Source organism: Rhinoderma darwinii, chromosome 4 (assembly GCF_050947455.1).
Source record: "Rhinoderma darwinii isolate aRhiDar2 chromosome 4, aRhiDar2.hap1, whole genome shotgun sequence".
Lineage (NCBI taxonomy): Eukaryota > Metazoa > Chordata > Amphibia > Anura > Rhinodermatidae > Rhinoderma > Rhinoderma darwinii.
The window spans coordinates 68,033,237-68,060,121 of NC_134690.1; the positions used below are offsets into that span (position 1 = coordinate 68,033,237).

The following is a 26,885-nucleotide window of genomic DNA, read 5'->3' on the forward strand; positions in this document are numbered from 1 at the left end:
TCTACAGGGGGTGAGGGCTATATGTGGAGCACTATTTACAGGGGGTGGGGGCTATATGTGGAGCACTATCTAGAGGGGGTGGGCGCTATATGTGGAGCACTATCTACAGGGGGTGGAAGCTATATGTGGAGCACTATCAACAGGGGGTGGGGGCTATATGTGGAGCACTATCTACAGGGGACTACCTCTAGGGCCTCTATGGGGGGCAGTATCTACAGGGGGCTCTATGTGTGGCGCTGTCTACAGTGGGCTCTATGGGGGGCACTATCTACAGGGGGCTCTGTGTGTGTGTGTATGTGACACAGTTTATGGTGCTATTATAATCAGGGACACAGTGTTATTATAATTAGAGGTGCAGTGTATGGCACTATTATATTTAGGGGCATAGTGTGTGGCATCATAAGAATTGTATCTTCGTTTATAGGTGCAGAAATGTTTGAAAAGTGAGAAGCTGAAGACATCTGAGTGTAAAACTGCTGAAACGGGCCATTGCCAGGAGAAGTCATCATAGAGATCTGGACCGGATGGTGAGTCACTTAATGTAAATGCTTACTCTACCTCTAATCAGTAATGTAGTCACTGTATGATCTGCAGCAAGATGATGGGTGGTATGATTTTTTTATTTTTTTGTGAGGCTGCTAGTGATGTAGAACAGCCGGGGGAGGGGGAGCCATTTCAATTTTCATCAAGGCAGCAAAAAAGCTAGAATCAGCCCTGTACAGTATTCCATATAGCACCATATGACAGTACACAAAATCTGTAGGCCACCATACGGCTTCCCCCATATGGCCCTGCTGTGTGTATGAAGCTTAAAGAGGTTGTTTACTTTCAGCTAATATTTTTTTCTTTTTTGTATAATAAAAAGTTACGTTTCCAATATACTTTCTGTACTAATTCCTCACCATTTTCAAGATCTCTTCAGGAACCTTCATTGTTTACTTCCAGTGGATAAAATTCATCCATGGTCATGTGAGGGGCACAATGGTACACGGTTTGTTACAGTCTGTTTATCAGAGCTGTGTCTTCTAACGATCCCAGCACCTGTGTGTCCTTCACATGACCATGTAACGATCCCAGCACCTGTGTGTCCATCACATGACCATGTAACGATCCCAGCACCTGTGTGTCCATCACATGAGACAGAATTTATCCACTGGAAGTAAACAATGAAGGTTCCTGCTGAATAACAAGCAGCGATCTTGAAAGCCATGAGGAATTAATACAGAAAGTATATAGGAAAATTGTATTACTCTTGATTATACAAAAAAATAACATTAATTTGCTAAAAAAAATAAATGGACAATACCTTTAAGGTTCCTAATGTTGTAACCTAGATACATTGATGCATTATTTTCCAATAATTTAACGCCATATGCCGGCAGAGCTCTAATACACCACCTATAGCAGTCTACTGAGCTCTACTATACCTCTGTATACCTTTGTCTTCATAAGAAGGCATACATAGATTTTTTGGGGGAATTAAGTTGACAGAAAAAAAATTACTTTTAGGTTATAATATCTCCATAATACAGTTCTGTACGGAGATACCATATGCATAAAGCTTTGTATAAAGGAGTGTGTCACCATATGGCTCGAACTTGTGCATCAGGCCTTAGACAGAAGCCTTATTTGCAATTGTTTTAAGATCTGTTATATTTTAGGACTACAGTAAAGTCTCAAGTCATTGATCATCTTTGCTATCTTACCCAAGTAATCTCCAATAACAGTTCATCTGATGAGGTATAAGACTATACCATCCATAAGTCCACCACATACGGGTGTCATATTATAGAACCATTGTGTTATAAATGAAAAATACTATATAATTCTACAGATGTAGCAGTCTTTAACTTGACCCTAATAACTTGCTGTAACCTTATAACTTATAACTTAGGCTTCGTTCACATCTGCGTCAGCGTCCTGTTCTGATGTTCCGTCGAAGCTTCCCGTCAGAGCAGGGCCCTGACTGAAACAAACGGAAACCATAGGCTTCCGTTTGCATCACCATTGATTTCATTGGTGACGGATCCGGTGCCAATGGTTTCCGTTTGTCTCAGTGTTCCGTCGTTTTGACGGAATCAATACCGTAGTCGACTACGCTATTCATTCTGTCAAAACGAGGGAACCCTTACACTACTGAGACAAACTAAAACCATTGGCACCGGATCCGTCACCGTTGAAATTAATGGTGATGCAAACGGAAGCCTATGGTTTCCGTTTGTTTCAGTCAGGGTCCCGTTCTGACAAGAAGCTCTGGCGGAAAGTCAGAACGGGACCCTGACGCAGATGTGAACGAAGCCTTAGCACAACAAAAGCCATTGAAAAAGTTTTGTGCCACAGTGTATTTAACGCGTTAAGGCCTGATTTACACGAGCGTGTGCGTTTTGCGCACGCAAAAAACGCTCCGTTTTGCGTGCGCAAAACACACTTAACAGCTGCGTGTGTCATCAGTGTATGATGCGCAGTTGCGTGCTTTTCGCGCAGCCGCCATCATTATGACACTCCATTTGGATGTTTGTAAACAGAAAAGCACGTGGTGCTTTTCTGTTTACATTCAGAGTTTGACAGCTGTTGCGCGAATCACGCAGTTCGCACGGAAGTGCTTCCGTGCGGCATGCGTGGTTTTCATGCACCCATTGACTTCAATGGGTGCGGGATGCGCGAAAAACGGCGAAATATAGAGCATGTCGTGAGTTTTACGCAGCGGACTCACGCTGCGCAAAACTCACGGACTGTCTGCACTGGACCATAGACTTGTATAGGTCCGTGCGACCCGCGTGAAAAGCCCGAGTGTCGCACGGACGTATATCACGGTCGTGTAAATCAGGCCTAAGTGTCAAGTTAAAGATTGCTACATCTGTACCTTACCTTATTTCACCTGAAGCTGGAACGTGTTCAAATGCCATTATCACATCTGTCACAGGGAAATGAGCAGATTAAATGAGTAAATAAAATCCATCTGTCATTAATTTTGATAATTCAATGTCTGTCAGTAAAAACATAACCACAGATGTTGCATATTTGCAAACAATAAAATATAATTTCCAGGGACACTTTGTAGCTACGTGCGACTGCCACAATCTGTGCATTACAGGAAGGAACTAGAACGCCGACCACTAGATATTATATATTCCTCATAAGCAGGGCAGGCAGAGAGTAGTCGGGGATCCCCGGCAAAAATGGTCATGGGCCCCTAACCAACTACTATAGGATTAGGGTATGTTCACACGTGCACGTCCGTTACGGCCGAAATTACGGGGCTGTTTTCAGGAGAAAACAGCCCCGTCATTTCAGCCGTAACGGCATGTGCAGGCGCTTGAACGCCGCGTCCATTACGGACGGAATTGGCGCTGCTTTTCATTGGAGTCAATGAATAACGGCTCCAATTACATCCCAAGAAGTGACAGGACACTTCTTTGGCGCGGGCGTCTATTTACGCGCCGTCTTTTGACAGTGATGCGTAAATATACGCCTCGTGTGAACAGACAAACGTCAGCCCATTGCTTTCAATGGGCAGATGTTTGTCAACGCATTCAAGCTGGAATTTCGGACGTAATTCCAGGCGTAAAACACCCGAATTACGTCCGTAATTTGGCCGTGTGAACATACCCTTACACTAAGCTTCTGAGCAGCATTTACCGTATCTCATGTATCTCTTGTTTTTTTGCAGACCTTGCACTTAAACTTCTGGCCATGAACTTTTGGCATTGCCCTAATGATGAAATGGTCAGGTAACCCCTGATCATGAGTAAAGATGGCCATGACCAAGCCGATAACAATTCTACAGAGAAATACAAAGGATGATGATGATGATTGTATACACTGCAGGATATACTGTATACACACTGCTCACTGTATTTTTTAGAATAGCTTTCAAATCACTCTGTAAAATTCACTGTGGTGACAAAAAATTTTTTTTTCAGCGTGAACTATGCTTTTATTGTTAAAAACAACATGGAACCTGACGATGGCAGCAAAAGCAGGATGACCAAAGTAAATACAAATGATTGTGCCCTGGCACTGGGCAAATCATGGAAGTTAGACTCCTTTGTTTCGATAAAGACACCGCATTCAGCAGCATTATTCTATATATCTTAAAGTGCTTTCAGAATATGGCCAGATAATGGTCAATTCTTTAAGACTCAAACAATACCTAAAAACTGTAAAAATAAATAAATGTTATGTATTTTAAACAATATAGAGGTTATAAGAATTCCCCAAACCCCAAAGGAAATCCTCTTCAGATACATCTACATGTGCCTGACAATTACATAGATTAGACTTAAAGGGAACCTGTCACCAGAATTTCACCTATTGAACTTTACTTATCTCTCACTGGTCGCTGCTATCAAAAGTTCATTGCCGTTATCCCCTCTCCTAAACTCCTTCTCCAACTGTAAATAACGGTCTGCAAACATTTCGCGCCTTTTATCGTAATAATCTGGTGTCCCTATGTGCGCACACACCAGAAGAGAAAAAACATAAAAACAAGGGGACATATACAAAAACACAGAGAAAGGCCATACTTACAAATGGACACAGCCAGGTCAGAAACGCTGATGAAGGAGTGAGCAGGTGCTTTAAATAATAATAGCCACTCCCACTAGTCTTGAGGGGAGTGGTGTGTGTGGTGCATGGGGGAAGGCGAGGAGCTGTCAATCAAAAGTAAGGAGGCGGGGTAAACTCAAAAAGACTTGAGGAATGAAGATGTGACTCTTTTCAAATGAAGATTTGACTCTTTTCTGCTCATTAGCATACGGTGTGGGAACACTAAAAAACTGAATACTAAAGCTACAGAGCCAACTAAGAAGATAATTATAGGTTATATAGAAATTATTTTTCACCCACTACCACCGGATATTTCTGGTTTAATAGGTGAAATGCTGGTTCCCTTTAATCTGGACATGTCCTTTAAGACTAAGAGTACTTTTACACGCTAGATTTTATTGCCAGTACCGAGCACCGATCGACAAGTTCAGCTTGTCGATCGATGCTCGTTTACTCCATTTAATACGATTGTTCATCCCAATACATTTAGCATCTTATCTGCAGCACATCCCCTGTTTACACGGGGAGATGTGCTGCTAACAAGTGACCATTTTTTGGGCCGTATGAAAGAAGCGCTTGCTCGTTCATTGGCTGATCGCTGTCCTGTTTACACAGAGCAATGATGAGGAACAAGCGTTCGTACGAGTGCTCGTTTGCTCAATTATTGGCCCATGTAGAAGGGCCTTTAATGTGACCTAGTCTTATAAGTAATATTATATATTATGCAGACCTGCTTATTTGTAGAAGACCTATATAAATCTTAAAGCAGCTAAAAATATGATTCTCTTCAATGACTTTTTTTTATAAAATAGGAGGAATACCACACTTAACAGCAGGGCTGAAGTGAGATTTATACGTCAGCTTTATGTAAGACAAGATATAGTAACTTTTATAAGTGGAATGAGTGACTAAACTTTCCCATCCCTCATAGCAAACGTAGTGACTCCCTCAGAGAATTATTTTTTTTTCCTCAGGTATTACTGGCTATGAAGAAGTTAATTGTTTCCACTGAGTACACCTTGTAGAAGTTATTCCCCTCAGACTGGAAGTCCCGTGTCCCTGGACATGTTTCCATTTCACGTCATTCTGAGCTCAGATGTTGAAGTCAATGTAGGATTCAGCATAACACTTTCACTGCCAAACCTTTCCTATTGAGATGGAAGCCTGTGCTTTATCATCCATTTCCATATTCATTCTCTAATCTTAAAACGATTGAAGAATATCAAATCAGTCTGTAAAATCTAAAGCAAGTAGCCATGAGGTTGTTTTTTTGTTGCGGTTATTTTATGATTTTTGCAGCGTTTTTTGTAATCACGGCAAAACCGCAGCATTTGCAAAAAAAAAAAGAGCTAAAAAAATTGCTAAAAAATTTCTGTAAGCAAATACTATCAGTAGGGCAAGGTTCGGAGGGTGTCTCCATGCACATTTAATATGATATTGAATGGTATAGTGGTACAATGCTCTAACACATGTGCGATCAGACAAGATTTCCGTCCAATGTATGGCCGGAAGTAATGTAAGTATAATGACGTCGCCTACACCCCTCCTATGTGGTTTGGCATTTATAGAACAATCATCCTGGTCATCCCGCGTGACCCATGCACGTTCAATTTCTTCCAGTACTCTAATAAACATTTCCAACACGGCCAACCTGTTTTTTTTTTCTTTAGAATATTACTATCAGCAATCAATTTATGGTCGACATTGTCCACTTTCCTCAACTTTCGTCTAATGTGTTTGGCCACCTTTAGAATGGGCTTGATAGACAAGTGAATTAACTCTTAAAGATCCAAGGCATCTAACCTATACCATACTTGTAAGATACTCATGATAAGACTGATGGATTGAAAACATGACCCTTATTTGTCTAGTGTCATGTTTATTTTGGTGTTGGACCTGTTAAAATGGGTTGTCCTGTACATAAAACTGTGAGTATAACTGCAAGTCTTAGACAAAACAGACAATATTTACTGAGACCATCCAAAAGGGTTTACTGTGCCCCGAATATTCAAATATTTTTCTAGATAATCTACTCCTTTATTTAATGGTGGTATCACTTTAAATGCTTCAATGATGTTAATTGGTAAAGATATGTATAGGATCACCTATATGCAAATTCTGCTTATTGCGTACATGCCACCTTTCTGGAAAATGCCGTCCCACAATGCTGATCATCTGTTGACGGTGAAGTCATGGTGCTAAGCAAGGCGTTATATAAACTAGAATTGCTTAGTGATCCAGAGATGACAATGGGGCATTAGGTTCACAGACTGCAATCATTGTGCTTTTTATAATCTGTGAACATGTCCCACAAGGACCAAGGGCCCTGCAATTAGAGGTCGCACGTGGATACTAATTTGTCTCGGCAGATGATAATAGGGTGAAGCTGCTAGCGACTTGTAATGGAAAGATGAAATCCAGCTGTCTCAGATCCAATTGCCATATTAAGCATCACAACAAAAAGTTAACATACTACAAGGCAACGTTTCTCCTAACAAATATTTACAAAGAAATAGAGAAAAGAAAATCATCTGCTAACTCAAAGACATGAACTTCAATTCATACAATGTAACCTGGCAGGCAAATTGAGAATCAGGAGGATTGATTTGATAATATCTACATAGGAACAGTTTATTTGCCGTGACTTGATGCCCCCCCCCCCCAAAAAATGAACAAAAATTTAACTGAAAAAAAATTAACAAAAAGTTAATTCAGTCTTTTTTTTATTTTCTGCTTTGTCCCATTTTGCTAAGACCAAGTTTAAAATGGGTAAGAACGCGGTGATTCTTAACAGCACCAGAGCATTAACTATAGGGCAAATAGTGCAGACCCTCCCCTGCAGAGCAGTGAAAAAGGCCAGTCCCGCCCTGGAGAAAAATAGGCCACTCCCCTTTGAACTTAGACCCATAGCACTTGACCTATTTAAAATGAATCGAGAGAAGAGTATTTAAGTACTGTAGAAACCCCTTCATTTTATTATACCTGATGAAGACCTAGGTCCTAGGATGAAACGCGTCACAAGTTTATATATTGTTTTATTTATTTGATAAATTTTATCTCCAAGAAATAGATTCTTTTTTTATCATTAAAAAAACTTGAGGATTGTGGAGTTAATCTCCAACAAGGAAACACTAAAGTTATCTACAAGCATCACAGGAGCGCCACGAGAAGGAGTGATCCCCTTTTTGTCCGAAACCCATTGGATACGCCCTGGAGGAAAGAAGACTGTGAATCTGTTACAGGCAATCTCAGTGCTTTATAGGGCATCTGCAGTGGGTATATACTGATATTAGTGTCTGTAGTGAAGTATGTATTTCCTGAATGACAAAAAAAACATGTCTATAGCGCCCTTTTCCCTCAAATCTTTCCCCCAAAAATGCCCTAAAAATTTATTTTTGTCTAAACTGTCTCAAAACTGTACATTGCCTAATGCAATATGTGAATGAACATAAATTCCCATGCATTAAGTATAAAATTCATCAGCAAAAAACTGCCACAGAAATATCCCATGTGAATGCTTCCAATGTTAATGTATTGTTTAGGCAAAATCACTGGCTCTCTAATGGATAAATAATTGCTAGTCTAAGACTTTACTTTTATTCAATACATTTTAAAATACTTCACTGCTACTAAGTATCCAATTCTACTTAAAACAACTGTTGTGTGAAACTGGGCTATCTTTACAGATTTATTGCTGGATATCCCAGGGGTAGCCCTAAAAGAGGAGAGCAACAGCATGACACTGGCCAATGAGGCTAACTGCAGTAATGGTTGCCCCAAACTGACACATAAATAAAGTCTATTATTAAATAATTACATCCATCCGAATGTGTTATAGTCTTGACGCATTTCGCTTGTGGTGTAACTCGCAGGTATTTCAGGAGACCTTAGTATCTTGTTTACAAGCAAACATAAATTGAGTCTTGATGGAAAATAAAGAGAACCACGCGCGTCTGCCCATACGCCGAGTCTAAGAAGGATGAGCTGTGCCCACATCTCTGTGACGCATCCTGGAACTTCCCCTCCACCTCCTCGTCCTATAGTCACCTATGTATAAATATGTCTGATTGAATAGACTACCAAACAGCTTTGGTGGCTCAACTTTATAGTACAGTACTAATAGTGAGAAAAAAACAAGGGAAGAGGCACCAAGATTCTGAGATATCTGTAATCTGTAGTGTAAGTAATGAAAATAAATATTATAGAACTGCTAAAATACAGTAGTCACTTTTCAACCAAGTTTATTTTTCACTTTGTAAGGTGTCCAAGGGTGCATGTGCATGTGGCTACTATGACTATGGGTCCTCTAGAGAGAGGGGTCAAGTCAAGATTAATCCCATCCCCCTTGCTGTTTCGTGATGAAAACCTGTGAAGGGCTCTCGTGTCTATAGGTGCTGCCATGTTATTAAGGGAGAGGTGAATCGGTGCAGGGATCATGGAAATATAGTGGGGTGGCAATCAAGCACTAGGCCCCTCTGTCCCTGTTTTACTGGTGAACAAAGTCAAGTATATATGTACAAATACAACGTCGGCCGGGACTGCAAATCATTTATTCATCGGCGTAAGGAAAGGCGACCAACTTTGAAACAGACACCTATAATATTCTTGTGTCATGTAAACTGCTCAGTCCACTGGTGAATTTCCTTTCTATTGGCTACCAATTATTTCTACTGAATATTAATTATCTTAAAAACCACAACTGTTCAGAATAAAACTATTAGGCCCTGTTCACACAGAGTTTTTTTTTTTACGAGTTTTTTGGCGCGGAAACCGCTCTGCAAAACTCGTCAAAAACCGCTCGAAAATGCCTCCCATTGATTTCAATGGGAGGCGGACGAGTTTTTTTTACCGCGAGTGGAAAAACTGCGTCGTGGTAAAAAGAAGCGACATGACCTATTTTGAGGCGGTTTCCGCCTCCAAAACCCCATTTCAATCAGTCAGAAACGGGAAAAAAACGCCTCGAAGAGTGTTTTGACGAAAAACGCCTGAAAAAAACGGAAACTGAACGCCTCCAAACATCTGACCATTGATTTCAACAGGAAAAACTGCATATCCTTCAGACAGAGCGTTTTTTCACACGGCCGTGTGAAAAATACGACGCGTAAAAAAACGCCCCCGTAAAGAGAACTGCATGTCACTTCTTGAGCCGTTTTTGGAGCCGATTTTCATTGTGTCAATAGAAAAACAGCTCCAAATACTGCTCCAAAAAACGCATCAAAAAAGTTTGATGCTTTAAAGCGACTGAAAACAGCTCCGTATTTTACAGCCGTTTTTACTTTAGCATCTGAACATACCCTGAGGGTGCGTCACACGTGGTGTAGTTGCCTTGTATTTCCCCACCGTAAAAATAAGCTGCGGGAAATGATACAATGTCAAATGGAAAACTATCCCGCAACTCAGGGCAGATTTCGTTTACATTGTAAAGTTTTCCGCAGCAAATTTTTACAGAAATAGATGGCAAATACATCATGTGTGACTGCACCCTTAGGGTATGTGCACACACACTAATTACGTCCGTAATTGACGGACGTATTTCGGCCGCAAGTACCGGACCGAACACAGTGCAGGGAGCCGGGCTCCTAGCATCATAGTTATGTACGATGCTAGGAGTCCCTCGCCTCGCTGCAGGACCACTGTCACGTACTGAAAACATGATTACAGTACGGGACAGTTGTCCTGCAGCGAGGCAGGGACTCCTGGCATCGTACATAACTATGATGCTAGGAGCCCGGCTCCCTGCATTGTGTTCGGTCCGGGACTTGCGGCCGAAATACGTCCGTCAATTACGGACGTAATTAGTGTGTGTGCACATACCCTTAGAGGGCATTTAGTCCACTTCCCCCCTGAGTTCATGGGAAAAGGGGCGTGGTCTCACACAAATGGGGCATGGCTTAAAACTTTGTGAACCAAAAATGCACCAAATTTGGGCATATATACAGCCATAAACAAAGCCAACTAATAGGTGGTATAAGGAAGAGAAAAGTGTCTGGCAAGATTCGCCAAATTTATCATACAGCATATATCATATGCACCACTGTGATAAATTTGTCGCATCTTCTGACTGTCTGGTCTAGGTTTATGTGTGTCTAAAACAGACAGTATTAGTAAATCTTGCCCACTGTTTTAGCATTAGTGTGAACAAGATCCTATAGTGGGTCTAGAAAAAAAAATCCAATCAGGGTAGAACCAGTAATTTGTGTTAGTTGCATGGTTAGTGGCCAATGACCATTTTTGCGTAGGGACACAAATTGTCAGTCAACCCAGAGTTACTACAGTTCCCAAAGATGAAGCCCCAAAGAGATAATTGATATATTCAGCTCTGCTACATTTGAACATGAGATTAAACCACCCATGAACTGACAATTCTGACAGATTTGGGAAAGCTGTGGTCATTAGATTCAGTCAGATACGGAAAACCTAGCGTAAAATGACATTTGTATCTTCATAGATTGACATTATTTGAGCCTCCCAGTGAGGTCTTTTCATTCTACATTATTGCGCGGCTTGTAACCAGGAGAGATAAAATGCAGACCACCAGCAGTGTGAGTAACCCTTTGGGAAAGCACAATGCATCTGCTTCCCCCTCATATTCCCCCTCCTGCTCACACACTGAGGACATGTTTCTTAGAAGCAGCTGCTACCCGTGTTTCTACAGAGGACAAGATATGAGAAATATATTTCCCGGAGGGTATAATGCTGCCCATAAAACAAGTTCAGCTTTCAGGTGTTAGCTGCTGTTTAAGATGACAAGACATATGGCAACCCGGGCATTACCAATCTGCATTTCAATGTTATCTATGCATAAGTTTGGAGCTGAACTCATCCGGCATGTTAATGAGAAATTTACTTTGGTCTGATCTGAAATCTTATCACATTTATAAATGTCAGTCGATACAAAAAAACAAGTAGGTCCTATAAAGTACTTTATATCTGTTCTATATTTTAATACAGTCCATGCATCATAATGCACTTTTTATTGAAGATATGATAGACATAATATAATGACATAATTTAGAAGAAAAAAAAAGAAGGAATGAAAGGGAAGGAAGGGGAAGGAAGAAGGAAGGAAGGGAGGGAGGGAAGAAAGGAAGGATGGGAGGGATGGAAGGAAGGGAGGGTGGGATGGAAGGAAGGAAAGAAACAAAAGAACTAACTCTTCCTACAGTAGCTAGTCACAGAGTCATCCAACTGCGTACTAATGTAGACAGACAAGTCCCTGCTGTCTCCTCCCCCTTATCCTCTTTATATGTCTGTATGTCTTGTTTATGTTACTCTTATAGCTATACTCTTGAACCATCTGAGCCTTCTTGGAGAATTAAACTAGTAGAGGATAGTTCTGCAGTGAGGTAGAAACATCCACATGACAGCCCACATGCACAGTGGGAGCTAATAATACAAATTAAAATTTCCATTCATTTCAATGAAGGTCATAGCCTGGGGATAAATCAGCTCTAAAATCTAGAGAAACATCACTACCAGAAAGTATAAAAATACGCTTTAACGTGTCATACCAAATTAGTCATTTAACATCGCAAATGGTTTCTGTATTCATTATAAATATCATATTGCTATAATTTTTTTTATTTTATTTTTTTATACTAAGATCTAGAGCATTTATTCCTGAACAACGATCAATCCTAGTGATAAAAATTCTCGTAAATAATTAATGATAAAAAAATTGGAACATTTTTATTAAAGACAAGTAGTAACTGCATTTCAATATACTGACCAAAATTACAGACCACCGAAAAGGTCTAGACAACAGAGGTCATCAATCTATGTCATTCTCTAACTGCCCCTCCAGCACTGAAACCACTGATTCCTCTTCTCTCTCTTCCAGTTTCACATCAGTTGATCAATACTGTAAAACTATATAACACTTGAAGCATTAACATCCCAAACTAAGGGATGAAGGGAAACCTCAACAAGTCAATGATCTCCAATTCGATGAACTTGACATGACCTCGAGGGATACAGTCATTTATTTTTCCATTACTTTGCTAATTTCTTTTCTGCTGGATCATTACATTTTAACTTATTTAATTCTCTATCAATATTACACAGTATAACACGGCCAGGAGATCTTCTATGAGGAGACAAACTAATGACTTGATATGGAACTAACCCTTCGGGACTGTCCAACTGTTTCCATGATCATAGTTGAATTTTATGTTCTGAGTCTGGTTTATATACCGTAACTATTAGGGATTTGTGTCCTTATATAAACGTACGCTACATATTTTTGTGGGATGACCAGAAGGATAAGGCCATTATATAGAAGTGTGTCTTACTGACTAGGGCTTAGTCTTTCCAGTTTTTAATTATGATTGAACTTGTTTGCTCTTTCTTCATACAATAAAGGATATGTGATTTATGCTTTTTTGTTTAAGTGCCTGGTGGATGCCTTCTTTTTCTCTTTTCTTTTCCATTTACATCTGTATTTTTGGCTTAATAATGAGCACCCCAGTAAGTCATCTCATTATTCTTTGATATATAGGAGTGGTGTGCATCCATAATAGTGTTAATGTCAAATTTCTTGTTCTAGTTATGTGGTCTTCATGGGCTAGTACTAGTCTAAAAACAATGTCATAAAGCAGACACTAGTTATCTCTGCGATTGGTAATTTGTAGTCAAATTATTAAAAAGACCCTACGAATAGCACCCGTGGGTATTTAAAAAAGTACAAACAATAAGCAATATCTACTTTTTGCAAATGGTATATGATGTAGGTCCCTGCCGTGGAGTTTAAAACAGACCTCTGTATTAGGGAACATGGACGTCATAGAGGGGGTAATAGAGTATATCATAACCTTGGTGGGTTCCGGCTGTTCATGTATTACATTTATTTTAATGGCCGCCTGTAATAATACATTATTCCTACAGTGGTTGCTGCAGAAGAGATGATCAGGCGATGGCAACTTCCCTTGGCAATATCAGCTGTTTGCCGGGTTCTCTGAATGCAGGTCTAATATTAATGTTGTCTTGATATTTATAACACAAGGATTCTGCTGAGTTATATAGTCAAGTGATAGAAGAGTTCAGCTGCCCATACACATAAAATTAACCCACCAGCTAATGTTTCTCATAGACAAGGATGTTCTTACAAGAACCAATGTCAGCACCAGACAACCCTGTGCAGGGCTCCGTTCCGACGGAAAGCTAAGACGGAACGTCCGAAAAGAGCCCTGACGCAGATGTGAACGAAGCCTAAGAAGACGACAAAGGGCATTGAACAAGAACTATTTCTTTTAGCAGTTGATGTAAAGTCAGATCTGCCTTGGTTTATAGTTAGTTCTTATACATGTGGCCGTGCAGTATAGTATTCTGCACTTGTAGGTTATACATCTCATAGACTGTAATGGAAGAGCGTCCCTAGTGGCCAATCACTTATTATTTATTCCTACAATACCAAAGAAACCAAACTCTTCTCAGACATGACAGTATGTAAGTTTTATTTGGATTAAATAGTTGTATTATACAATGGCTTTACATTCCGCCATGATCTTTGTCTGTACATTATTCTATTTTAATGCATGTGAATGTATCTTCCACGTCACTATATATATGGAGCGCTCTTATAGGCTTTCATATAATCAATAGCTTTCCTCGCTTATATATTCCTATATGACAGCTCAGTTCTAGTATACAAGCTGCACTTATTTTAGTCTCGGGTCTCCCCATGGACTGGAGGAACATTAGGGAGACAGAAGTATAAACAAGACGATAAATTTAGTCCTTTCCACGCAGCAATGGCTCTCAAATAGTTTCACACATTCATTAGTAACAAGAAACAATCTACATCTACAGTAAACAGAAGAATGAATGGAAATTGTATTCACTCTGTAAACAGTAAAGCAGCAATTGCACGTATACAATGTAAAGTAATATAATAAGTATCAACAGGGCTGTTCCAATTCATTCCTCTTATAAGCTATTTGTATCTGAACCCGGTCATTGACGCACAGATGACTCGTCAGGTATGATCGATAATGAGTAGTTGTGTCCGTGGGATGATCTATCACGGAAACAGCAGAACGTGGTGTGAACCCACTTTGTCACAAAGGGATTTGACATGGGGCTAAACTGGGGAGCGAAGTCTAATGGGACCCTTGGTCTTCACCCTTTAACCCCTGTACCGGGATCTAGACTTTGCTGCAGGGGAACCCCAGGTCGCTAACCCCAGAAAAGTCTAACTAAGCAAGGCGGCAGGCACAGATGGTCAAAGATACAGGCTGAAGTCAAAACACTGGAAATCCAACAAACAAGATAGCTGAAACTTTAGGAACACTGGGAACACTAGAAGAACCAAAGAGCAAGAAAATGGAAGGAACTTAAATACCCAGGGAAGCTGGGTGATAATAATTTTGGCCCTCTAAGAAAGCAAGGGTCAGCACGCGAGCGTACTAGGATCCAGCGTAGAGTATCGGTGGTGAGATGGGCCGCCAGACATTGAACAGAAAGGAGAGGAGCGGGGTGGACCAGGACGCCGGGAGAAGGTAAGTACAACATGGAGAGTGGGGGAAGTTACCATGTGCTAATACTAATGGAAACATATCAAATGTTTCCAGCCAACGGAAGTCTGATGAAAAATATATCTAACATACAAGGCTGAGCTGCAATACCAAACACTGCCCATAGACAAGAATGGCGCTGTTTCTGGGTAATAAGCAGACCTTTCTTCTAATCCAAGACAACACCTTTACATTTATAATTGTCTTTATATCAAAGCTTCAGGTCCCAAGTGACAATGGCTGCATTTGGTAGACCCAGAATATCCATATGGAATCCTTTATTTCTCCGACCACTCATTATAAGTTAAATCACGAGAATTATCAGTACCTTATGGGCAATTATTGTAGCAGGTAAATGTTAATTGGCTATTCTTTTTTATTTATGGGCAATGCAGGCAACATAATATGAATATTTTTTCTTTAATAAAAGATTATTCCCATGAAAAAACCTCTTTAGTGTCTATTGATCAAATGTTTTTGAGAACACTCATTCTGATCGTGAAAAACTCATAGCATGGATATGTGGAAAAAATTTTGCATCTACATCCCGGGACTACATTAAATGTGAAAAGTCACTTTCCATTGTAAGGTCAATTGTATCCATTTATTTATAGAAACCACTATAAGTGTCGACTGTCTATTGTACCATGTTATATGGGAACGTCACTGTGGGAGTATGAATGCTGTGGGAAATTAGCAACTTTGCTTTTGTGCACTTATAACAGCCTAGTATGAGATTAGTACAGAAAGTTCTCATAAGGAATATTAAAGTGGTTGCATGAGGTTAGAAAAATAAGGGTTATGTGTGTTTTCTTCCACAAACAGCGCCACTCTTGTTTATTGGCTGTGTCTGGTATTGCAGCTCAGCCCTATTTAAGTGAATTGTGGGGCTGTCAAGTGAATTGGACTAGGTTTCAATATCAGACACAGCTCATGGTCAAGAATGGTACTTAAGTCTCATTAAAAATGGGGCCATATTTCTTTAAATATCAACTACATGGACATAACTTCTCAATATTGTTGCCTGGTTTATTCCAAATTTCTTGTTCCACTCACCCCAAAGCATCTACAATCCATAAAATGTGAAGATTATTAAAATGTTGAGGTTTCAGTAAGTGATTTTCCCACAAAACCATAATTTCCCTCCAGCCTCAGACTGTCAAAGCATGATGGGAGTTGTAGTTTTATAAAAGCTCCAGCGCCACAGGTACTAGAAAAGGGACAATCTAATAAAGGACCCCAACTGGAGTCCCACATTCGCTATTTGCATGAGTGTCTTGAAGTACTACACTTTTTAACTATCCCTGTATCTCTTGTTTAGTAAGGACAGCGACCTAAACAATTCTATTCATAAATCTCATTGCCTTATAAACCAGGCCCGCAAGTCTTTATATCTACTGATCTGTCTGTTCTATACTCTTTTATTTGCTGCAGATTTACCTGGAGTCCTATGTAAAAACCACAGATAGCCTATTGTAATATCACAATAACTTATTCTAAATGACAAACTCATCCCTACTACATTGGACTCAGCTCTGCTACACCTAGTCATTATCATGTTATTGGATGTTGGAGTATACGCGTGCACATTGTAAGTCCTTGTCGTATGTAGCAAATGTCATGATACACAAGTGGCCTTGTCTTAACAAATGCAGTATTGGCAGCTAGCGTAGTCCACATATTGACTTAGTGTATTGTCAATTCTGTTTGCATTGTTTTATACAAATGGGTTCTAGAAATACTGTGTATTGGGGGTCAGATATAAACATTTTCATTTCTACTTCACAATTTTTCAGGCTATCTTACCACCAGTTTGCAGTTCTGCTATTTTGGCACTTTGTATAGATAACCCCCTTTGTTTGAATCATTGTGTTACAATGTATGTATCTGTACCAGTACTGTGATTTATAGTTATATTACTGTATACGTCAGTCTGTCAGGGTAAAGGGGGTTTTACACAGGACGATTATCGGGCGTTCATATAATGCTCGTTCCCGATAATTGCCCTGTGTAAACAGGGGAACGATCAGCAAACGCTCGATCATCTGCTGGTCGTATCGTTTTAAAAAAGTTAAATATTATCGTTGTCGGCAGCACATCTCATTGAGACTCGCTGTCAACATGATAATAATGTATGGGGACGAGCGATCGGAGTAACGACCACTCATCCCCATCCATATCTCTGTGTGACAGGAGCAAATGAGCGACGATCAACGATGTCTCGTTGATCGGAGCTCGCTGCACCGGCCTATTGTCGGCCGGTGTAAAAGGGTCTTTAGGCTTCATTCACACTTGCGTCTGTGTGTTCCATTGTTCTGCTTCGTCAGAGGAGCAGAACAAGGAAAAAACTGAAGCAACAATTCTGTTGCACAACAGACGCCACCGGTGGCCAACGGGACCCATTGACTTTAATGTGTCCGTTGGCTTTCCGTCGGGGTGGCCGTTATTTTACCGGAGACAATAGCGCAGCATACTACGCTATTTTCTATAGTAATGTCCTGTAATCTCGGCCAGATCCACGACAGAGGCCTCTAACAAAGCTTCTAATGCAGATGTGAACGGGGCCTAAAACTGGAGTATACACAATGTGGGTCATAGTAGTCTCATATTTAAGAGTTTTTAAATAAGGGGGTCTCATAAAAAAGACCCATTACTCACCTGACAGATCCTCCTGCGTTCCAGCGCATCCAACTACTGACCTCAGCGGTCTTATACCATTGAGGCCAGGGATTGGCTGCAGCGATCACATGGGTGTAAAGCAAGTCATCGCTGAATCACTGTGAACAAAGAGCATCAGGGATCACCGGAGCGGCTGTGCTTGAACGCTGGGGGATTTGTCAGGTGAGTACTGGATCTTTTATTGTTTAGTGGCATCCCCACCTCTTTGTCCAAACTAGAAAAACCCCTACTAAACTTCAAACTGGAAAGTAAAGATATTTACTGCAGTTAAGCATAATGTGCCCCAATGTTTTATTTAAGCTACTTATTCTTTGTATCTAAATACCCTGGCCAAGGCAGAACAGCTTGTTGGCGCCCACCCCCCCACCCCCCCGGAAAGCCAGCACTCGGGGCATATGCCCCCCCCCCCAGCTTCCTCTCTTCAGGGGTCCAGGAAGCTGAGATATGGGGGTTGTTACAGGGTCTTTACAGTGGGGAATTGGTGTCTCCTGCGAATTATTTTCCTTGAAGTGTGTCCTCAACAATAGACTTTGTACAATACTTTTTATTAGATTTTAGTGGATACAATAGGGTGACAATTACAAATGGATTATTTTACTTTTTAGAGACATCTTATTAGTCAGAGAAAGAAGACACAAGTTCTTCAGCGTGATAACCATGCCAAAGAACCGCTCGTATCCTTCAGGACCCCTTTTCCTGTCTCATGAGGGGTAAGAGGGGTATATTGGCATTTTTTGCAGTCACGCCTGTATTTTTTTTAGGACTAGAATGGAGTTAAAGAGGCTCTGTCACCAGATTTTGCAACCCCTATCTCCTATTGCAGCAGATCGGCGCTGCAATGTAGATTACAGTAACGTTTTTATTTTTAAAAAAACGAGCATTTTTGGCCAAGTTATGACCATTTTTGTATTTATGCAAATGAGGCTTGCAAAAGTCCAACTGGGCGTGTTTACAGTAAAAGTACAACTGGGCGTGTATTATGTGTGTTACATCGGGGCGTTTTTACTACTTTTACTAGCTGGGCGTTCTGACGAGAAGTATCATCCACTTCTCTTCAGAACGCCCAGCTTCTGGCAGTGCAGACACAGCCGTGTTCTCGAGAGATCACGCTGTGTCGTCACTCACAGGTCCTGCATCGTGTCGGCCACATCGGCACCAGAGGCTACAGTTGATTCTGCAGCAGCATCAGCGTTTGCAGGTAAATAGCTACATCGACTTACCTGCAAATGCCGATGCTGCTGCAGAATCAACTGTAGCCTCTGGTGCCAATGTGTCCTCGCTCGTCCGACACGATGCAGGACCTGTGAGTGACATCACGTTACTGTAATCTACATTGTAGCGCCGATCTGCTGCAATAGCAGATAGGGGTTGCAAAATCTGGTGACAGCCTCTTTAAGCTTCAACTAACCCCTGGAAATGTGCATTACCATTTATTATTTATTTATAGATGTTTTTGTTTTTTTATCTTTTGTATCTTGGTTTCATTAGGAATTTTAAGTGTTTAAAGTGTATCATTTTAGATCAGCATAGGATTTATATCAGTGTTTGTATCATGGTATTACTGAATATGTCCTGGGGTTACGGGAAATCAGATGGTGATATTACAGATAAAGTAGCTACAAATGACAGAGGGAGCATTAACTCTTATCCTGCCATTACCCTACAACTCACCAGTGGTGTCTCTTAAAGACACTTTATCATGTGGTTTATAGGATCATAGTAAAGGTAAAACATAAAAGGGAATGTTAGGTAAGACTTCGTTCACAGAAGCGTCAGGGTTCCGTTCAGGGGGGCCATCTGAGTTTTCCGTCAGGGGAACCTATGAACGGAACCCTGACTTAACAAACGTATGGATTCCGTTTGTATCACCATTAATTTAAGCAATACCGTAGTTGACTGCGCTATTCATTCTGTCAAAACGACAGAACCCTTGCACAACGGAGACAAACGGAAACCATTTGCACTGTATCCGTCACCATTGAAATCAATGGTGATGCAAACGGGAACCTATAGTTTCCGTTTGATTCAGTCAGGGTTCCGTTCATGGGTTCCCCTGATGGAAAGCTCTGATGGAACCCATGAACGGAGCCCCGACGAAGCCTACTAGGTAGTAAAAGAAACAAATAACTAATTAATTATGCGTTTAGTCTAAAAGGCAGGCACGGGTCCATCCAATTCATGTACTGAAGGCCTTCAAACAGAGCAGAATTGATCATTTATGGAGCTCGTGCATTGTGATAATGCTCTAAGATAAGATTCTGTTGAAGTCGTAAAACCACACATAGCAAATAGCAAACTCAGCGATACTTCATTGGAAAAATTCAGCTCTGCTACAACTGTACATTATAAACCCCCAATAACATCAGGGGATACAGACCTTTCCAACGTCCTTTATACCAAATGATGCCAAATTCATATATACACAAAAACAGTATGCACAGCGTCAGTCAGTAGATAGAAAGGAGCAGTTGTGGCATTACCACTACCTCATAGATTTATGTTTTAACCCTATATATACACATGATAGATGTGTGATATTTCATATCAGTTTAGGCTAATTATATTTTAGGGAAATCTTAGAGTAGGATTAAAATACAGAAACAGCGTAATGTACTATAATATAGATATCATTGTCTAGTTTGACCAAATAAGCCATCTTTGTCAATATGTTATACATGTAGGTATTTTCAGCCTTGCTTTTCTATTAATATCTAACTTTTCTGAAGACACAATGACCCTATTGCTGCTTCCCGGAGCTTCTCGTAGACAGTTCAATGCAGATAAACCACACATACAAGACTGGTAGTGCCTCGAAATGTCTCCTCTGTCTGTCTCCAGCCAGTCACACTCATAGGACTTATCAATAATACATGTCACAGGGGGGCACTAAAACTTCCCTCCCTGTCCCATCCAGATGAAATCATGTAGCCAGCCAAGTGTCCAGAGCGGCAAGGAACAAAGATCGCAAGCCAGCCGCACACATCTTCAGGCTTTGTATAAACATATAAAACATGTGCACATAATATATTGTAGATATGAAAACATGTAAAAACATGTAAAATTACATTAATATCCATGTTCTTATTGAGTAACAAGCATTAACGTGAAATATAATATTCATAAAAGACTGAGTAATATTCCCCACTATTCATAATTTAGTCAGGACTCTTATCACACAGCCACATGGACTATAGACAGTGTGAAGCCAAAAGCTGGAGAAAGACAGAGCTTCTACAAGACCGTAATACCATCACACAACAAACACCCATCTACACATATAAACGACCTACATCTGTAATATCACTAAGCCCTGATGGCTGAATAATTCTGACCCTATAAATGCAACATAATGGAGGTAAGGTCCCAGTACTGCACATTTCCATTCTCTTTAGCAGGTGTTTCCCAAATGCATGGACCACAGGCTTGATATCCCATAGTTGGGACAACAAAGGGATATACAAGAACATAAAACCGGAACACACATCCTATTTCATGATCATAACTATGATCCAGAAACCAGTTATAATCTAATCTTGACCAATGAGCGTGTGCACATGGTGCTCCCACTATAGTTCTGAAGAACCAACATGGGTCATGGTCAAGGCTGTAGACTATTTCATGAGTCTTAACACACACTCATATACTTAATATCTTCTAAAGTAAACTAAAAGTTATCAGTCATAGAATAAGATAGATGATAGATAGATAGATAGATAGATAGATAGATAGATAGATAGATAGATAGATAGATAGATAGATAGATAGATGATAGATAGATAGATAGATAGATAGATAGATAGATAGATAGATAGATAGATAGACAGATAGATAGACAGATGATAGAGAGATTATAGATAGATGATAGCAGGTGAAAACAGGTGTACAATGATTCATTCTATCCATCACTCTCAAACTGGTACCCAGTAAAGTCAAAGAAGGTATTAAAAGCCCCCTACCTTCATTTGATGGGTATGTCCTCAAAGCCTGGGAATAGAATAGGGTGCAAAGAGTGACCAAGACAGGATAAATCCACCAGAAAGACATATCGAGGCTATGTGCAGAACAAGCAAAGTTACAGAGCTATAGTAGGAGAGAGAGAGCGAGCGAGCGAGAGGGAGGAGGGATGAGATACAGAGCAGTAAGGAGGGCAGGCATCAAAGCACAGCTTGGATGGGAATTCTGTTCCCATAACCCCTCCCTGTGTATTATCCTCCTATTGTATTAAGGCTGCTTGTATTTTATGGCTGAGCAGAGAGTCAGCCTGCGGAATCCATCAATGGAGCCCATATATTGTGTATGGTTACAAAGCAAAACTCTACTGATTATGATGAATAATATGTGGACCTAATCCAGATCCTGGATGTCTACTATGCAGCGTGGATGTGTAGACCCTGACATCTGAAGTATAAGAATCTGCATATTGTGCACTGTTGTACTATGTGGTAACATGTATGGCATGAGTGAGGTGTCGGTTTATGTCTAAGGCTCATATATTTATATATATACATTGTCATCATCATCATGTCTATTATTGCATATACTGTATACATTGTCATCATCATGTCTATTATTACATATACTGTATACATTGTTGTAATCATCATGTCTACTATTGCATATACTGTATACATTGTCATCATCATGTCTACTATTGCATATACTGTATACATTGTCATCATCAGGTCTATTATTGCATATACTGTATACATTGTCATCATCATGTCTATTATTGCATATACTGTATACATTGTCATCAGGTCTATTATTGCATATACTGTATACATTGTCATCATCATGTCTATTATTGCATATACTGTATACATTGTCATCATCATGTCTATTATTACATATACTGTATACATTGTAATCATCATGTCTACTATTGCATATACTGTATACATTGTCATCATCAGGTCTATTATTGCATATACTGTATACATTGTCATTATCATGTCTATTATTGCATATACTGTATACATTGTCATCATCATGTCTATTATTACATATACTATATACATTGTCATCATCATGTCTATTATTGCATATACTGTATACATTGTCATCATCATGTCTATTATTGCATATACTGTATACATTGTCATCATTATGTATATTATTGCATATACTGTATACATTGTAATATTCATGTCTATTATTGCATATACTGTATACATTGTAATCATCATGTCTATTATTGCATATACTGTATACATTGTCATCATCATGTCTATTATTGCATATACTGTATACATTGTAATCATCATGTCTATTATTGCATATACTGTATACATTGTCATCATCATGTCTATTATTGCATATACTGTATACATTGTCATCATCAGGTCTATTATTACATATACTATATACATTGTCATCATCATGTATATTATTGCATATACTGTATACATTGTCATCATCATGTCTATTATTGCATATACTGTATACATTGTCATCATCATGTCTATTATTGCATATACTATATACATTGTCATCATCTGGTCAATTATTGCATGTACTGTATATATTGTAATCATCATGTCTATTATTACATATACTGTATACATTGTCATCATCATGTCTATTATTGCATATACTATATACATTGTCGTCATCATCATGTCTATTATTACATATACTGTATACATTGTAAGAATCATGTCTACTATTGCATATACTGTATACATTGTCATCATCATGTCTATTATTGCATATACTGTATACATTTTCACCATGTCTATTATTGCATATACTGAATACATTTTCATCATCATGTCTATTATTGCATATACTGTATACATTGTCATCATGTCTATTATTGCATATACTGTATACATTGTCATCATCATGTCTATTATTGCATATACTGTATACATTGTCATCATCATGTCTATTATTGCATATACTGTATACATTGTCATCATCATGTCTATTATTGCATATACTGTATGCATTGTCATCATCATGTCTATTATTGCATATACTGTATACATTGTCATCATCATGTCTATTATTACATATACTATATACATTGTCATCATCATGTCTATTATTGCATATACTGTATACATTGTCATCATATCTATTATTGCATATACTGTATACATTGTCATCATATCTATTATTGCATATACTGTATACATTGTCATCATCATGTCTATTATTGCATATACTATATACATTGTCATCATCATGTCTATTATTGCATATACTGTATACATTGTCATCATCATGTCTATTATTGCATATACTGTATACATTGTCATCATCGTGTCTGTTATTGCATATACTGTATACATTGTAATAATCATGTCTATTATTGCATATACTGTATACATTGTCATCATCATGTCTATTATTGCATATACTGTATGCATTGTCATCATCATGTCTATTATTGCATATACTGTATACATTGTCATCATCATGTCTATTATTACATATACTATATACATTGTCATCATCATGTCTATTATTGCATATACTGTATACATTGTCATCATATCTATTATTGCATATACTGTATACATTGTCATCATTATGTCTATTATTGCATACACTATATACATTGTCATCATCATGTCTATTATTGCATATACTGTATACATTGTCATCATCATGTCTATTATTGCATATACTATATACATTGTCATCATCATGTCTATTATTGCATATACTGTATACATTGTCATCATCATGTCTATTATTGCATATAATGTATACATTGTAAACATCATGTCTATTATTGCATATACTGTATACATTGTCATCATCATGTCTATTATTGCATATACTGTATACATTGTCATCATTATGTCTATTATTGCATATACTGTATACATTGTCATCATCATGTCTATTATTACATATACTATATACACATTGTCATCATCATGTCTATTATTACATATACTGTATACATTGTCATCATCATGTCTATTATTGCATATACTGTATACATTGTCATCATGTCTATTATTGCATATAGTGTATACATTGTCATCATCATGTCTATTATTGCATATACTATACACATTGTCATCATCATGTCTATTATTACATATACTGTATACATTGTCATCATCATGTCTATTATTCCATATACTGTATACATTGTCATCATCATGTCTATTATTGCATATACTGTATACATTGTAAAATCATCATGTCTATTATTGCATATAGTGTATACATTGTCATCATCATGTCAATTATTGCATATACTATATACATTGTCATCATCAGGTCTATTATTGCATGTACTGTATACATTGTCATCATCATGTCTATTATTGCATATACTATATACATTGTCATCATCTGGTCAATTATTGCATGTACTGTATATATTGTAATCATCATGTCTATTATTGCATATACTGTATATATTGTCATCATGTCTATTATTGCATATACTGTATACATTTGTCATCATCATGTCTATTATTGCATATACTGTATACATTGTCATCATCATGTCTATTATTGCATATAATGTATACATTGACATCATCATGTCTATTATTGCATATACTGTATACATTTTCACCATGTCTATTATTGCATATACTGAATACATTTTCATCATCATGTCTATTATTGCATATACTGTATACATTGTCATCATGTCTATTATTGCATATACTGTATACATTGTCATCATCATGTCTATTATTGCATATACTGTATACATTGTCATCATCATGTCTATTATTGCATATACTGTATACATTGTCATCATCATGTCTATTATTGCATATACTGTATGCATTGTCATCATCATGTCTATTATTGCATATACTGTATACATTGTCATCATCATGTCTATTATTACATATACTATATACATTGTCATCATCATGTCTATTATTGCATATACTGTATACATTGTCATCATATCTATTATTGCATATACTGTATACATTGTCATCATATCTATTATTGCATATACTGTATACATTGTCATCATCATGTCCATTATTGCATATACTATATACATTGTCATCATCATGTCTATTATTGCATATACTGTATACATTGTCATCATCATGTCTATTATTGCATATACTGTATACATTGTCATCATCGTGTCTGTTATTGCATATACTGTATACATTGTAATAATCATGTCTATTATTGCATATACTGTATACATTGTCATCATCATGTCTATTATTGCATATACTGTATGCATTGTCATCATCATGTCTATTATTGCATATACTGTATACATTGTCATCATCATGTCTATTATTACATATACTATATACATTGTCATCATCATGTCTATTATTGCATATACTGTATACATTGTCATCATATCTATTATTGCATATACTGTATACATTGTCATCATTATGTCTATTATTGCATACACTATATACATTGTCATCATCATGTCTATTATTGCATATACTGTATACATTGTCATCATCATGTCTATTATTGCATATACTATATACATTGTCATCATCATGTCTATTATTGCATATACTGTATACATTGTCATCATGTCTATTATTGCATATACTGTATACATTGTCATCATCATGTCTATTATTGCATATACTGTATACATTGTCATCATCATGTCTATTATTACATATACTATATACATTGTCGTCATCATCATGTCTATTATTGCATATACTGTATACATTGTCATCATCATGTCTATTATTGCATATACTATATACATTGTCATCATCATGTCTATTATTGCATATACTGTATACATATCATCATCATGTCTATTATTGCATATACTGTATACATGGTAATCATCATGTCTATTATTACATATACTGTATACATTTTCATCATCATGTCTATTATTGCATATACTATATACATTGTCATCATCATGTCTATTATTGCATATACTTTATACATTGTCATCATGTCTATTATTGCATATACTGTATACATTGTCATCATCATGTCTATTATTGCATATACTATATACATTGTCATCATCATGTCTATTATTGCATATACTGTATACATTGTAAAATCATCATGTCTATTATTGCATATAGTGTATACATTGTCATCATCATGTCAATTATTGCATATACTATATACATTGTCATCATCAGGTCTATTATTGCATGTACTGTATACATTGTCATCATCATGTCTATTATTGCA

General features: G+C 38.1%; 1 protein-coding gene across 4 annotated transcripts in view; it reads right to left on the minus strand.

Annotated features, from left to right (window-relative positions):
• The window catches only part of LOC142759217 (ephrin type-A receptor 3-like), a 228,025-nt gene extending 206,136 nt beyond the window's left edge, over positions 1-21,889 (minus strand). For 3 of the 4 annotated variants that reach the window (XM_075861173.1, XM_075861171.1, XM_075861170.1), the window contains exon 1: positions 21,695-21,888. In XM_075861173.1, coding sequence (XP_075717288.1) covers positions 21,695-21,782 — 88 coding nt within the window. In that variant the 5' untranslated portion in view covers positions 21,783-21,888. Of the gene's footprint in view, positions 1-21,694 lie in introns of all 4 variants that reach the window. The other variant, XM_075861172.1, reaches the window with a different exon arrangement.
• Positions 21,890-26,885: the final 4,996 nt, after the last annotated feature.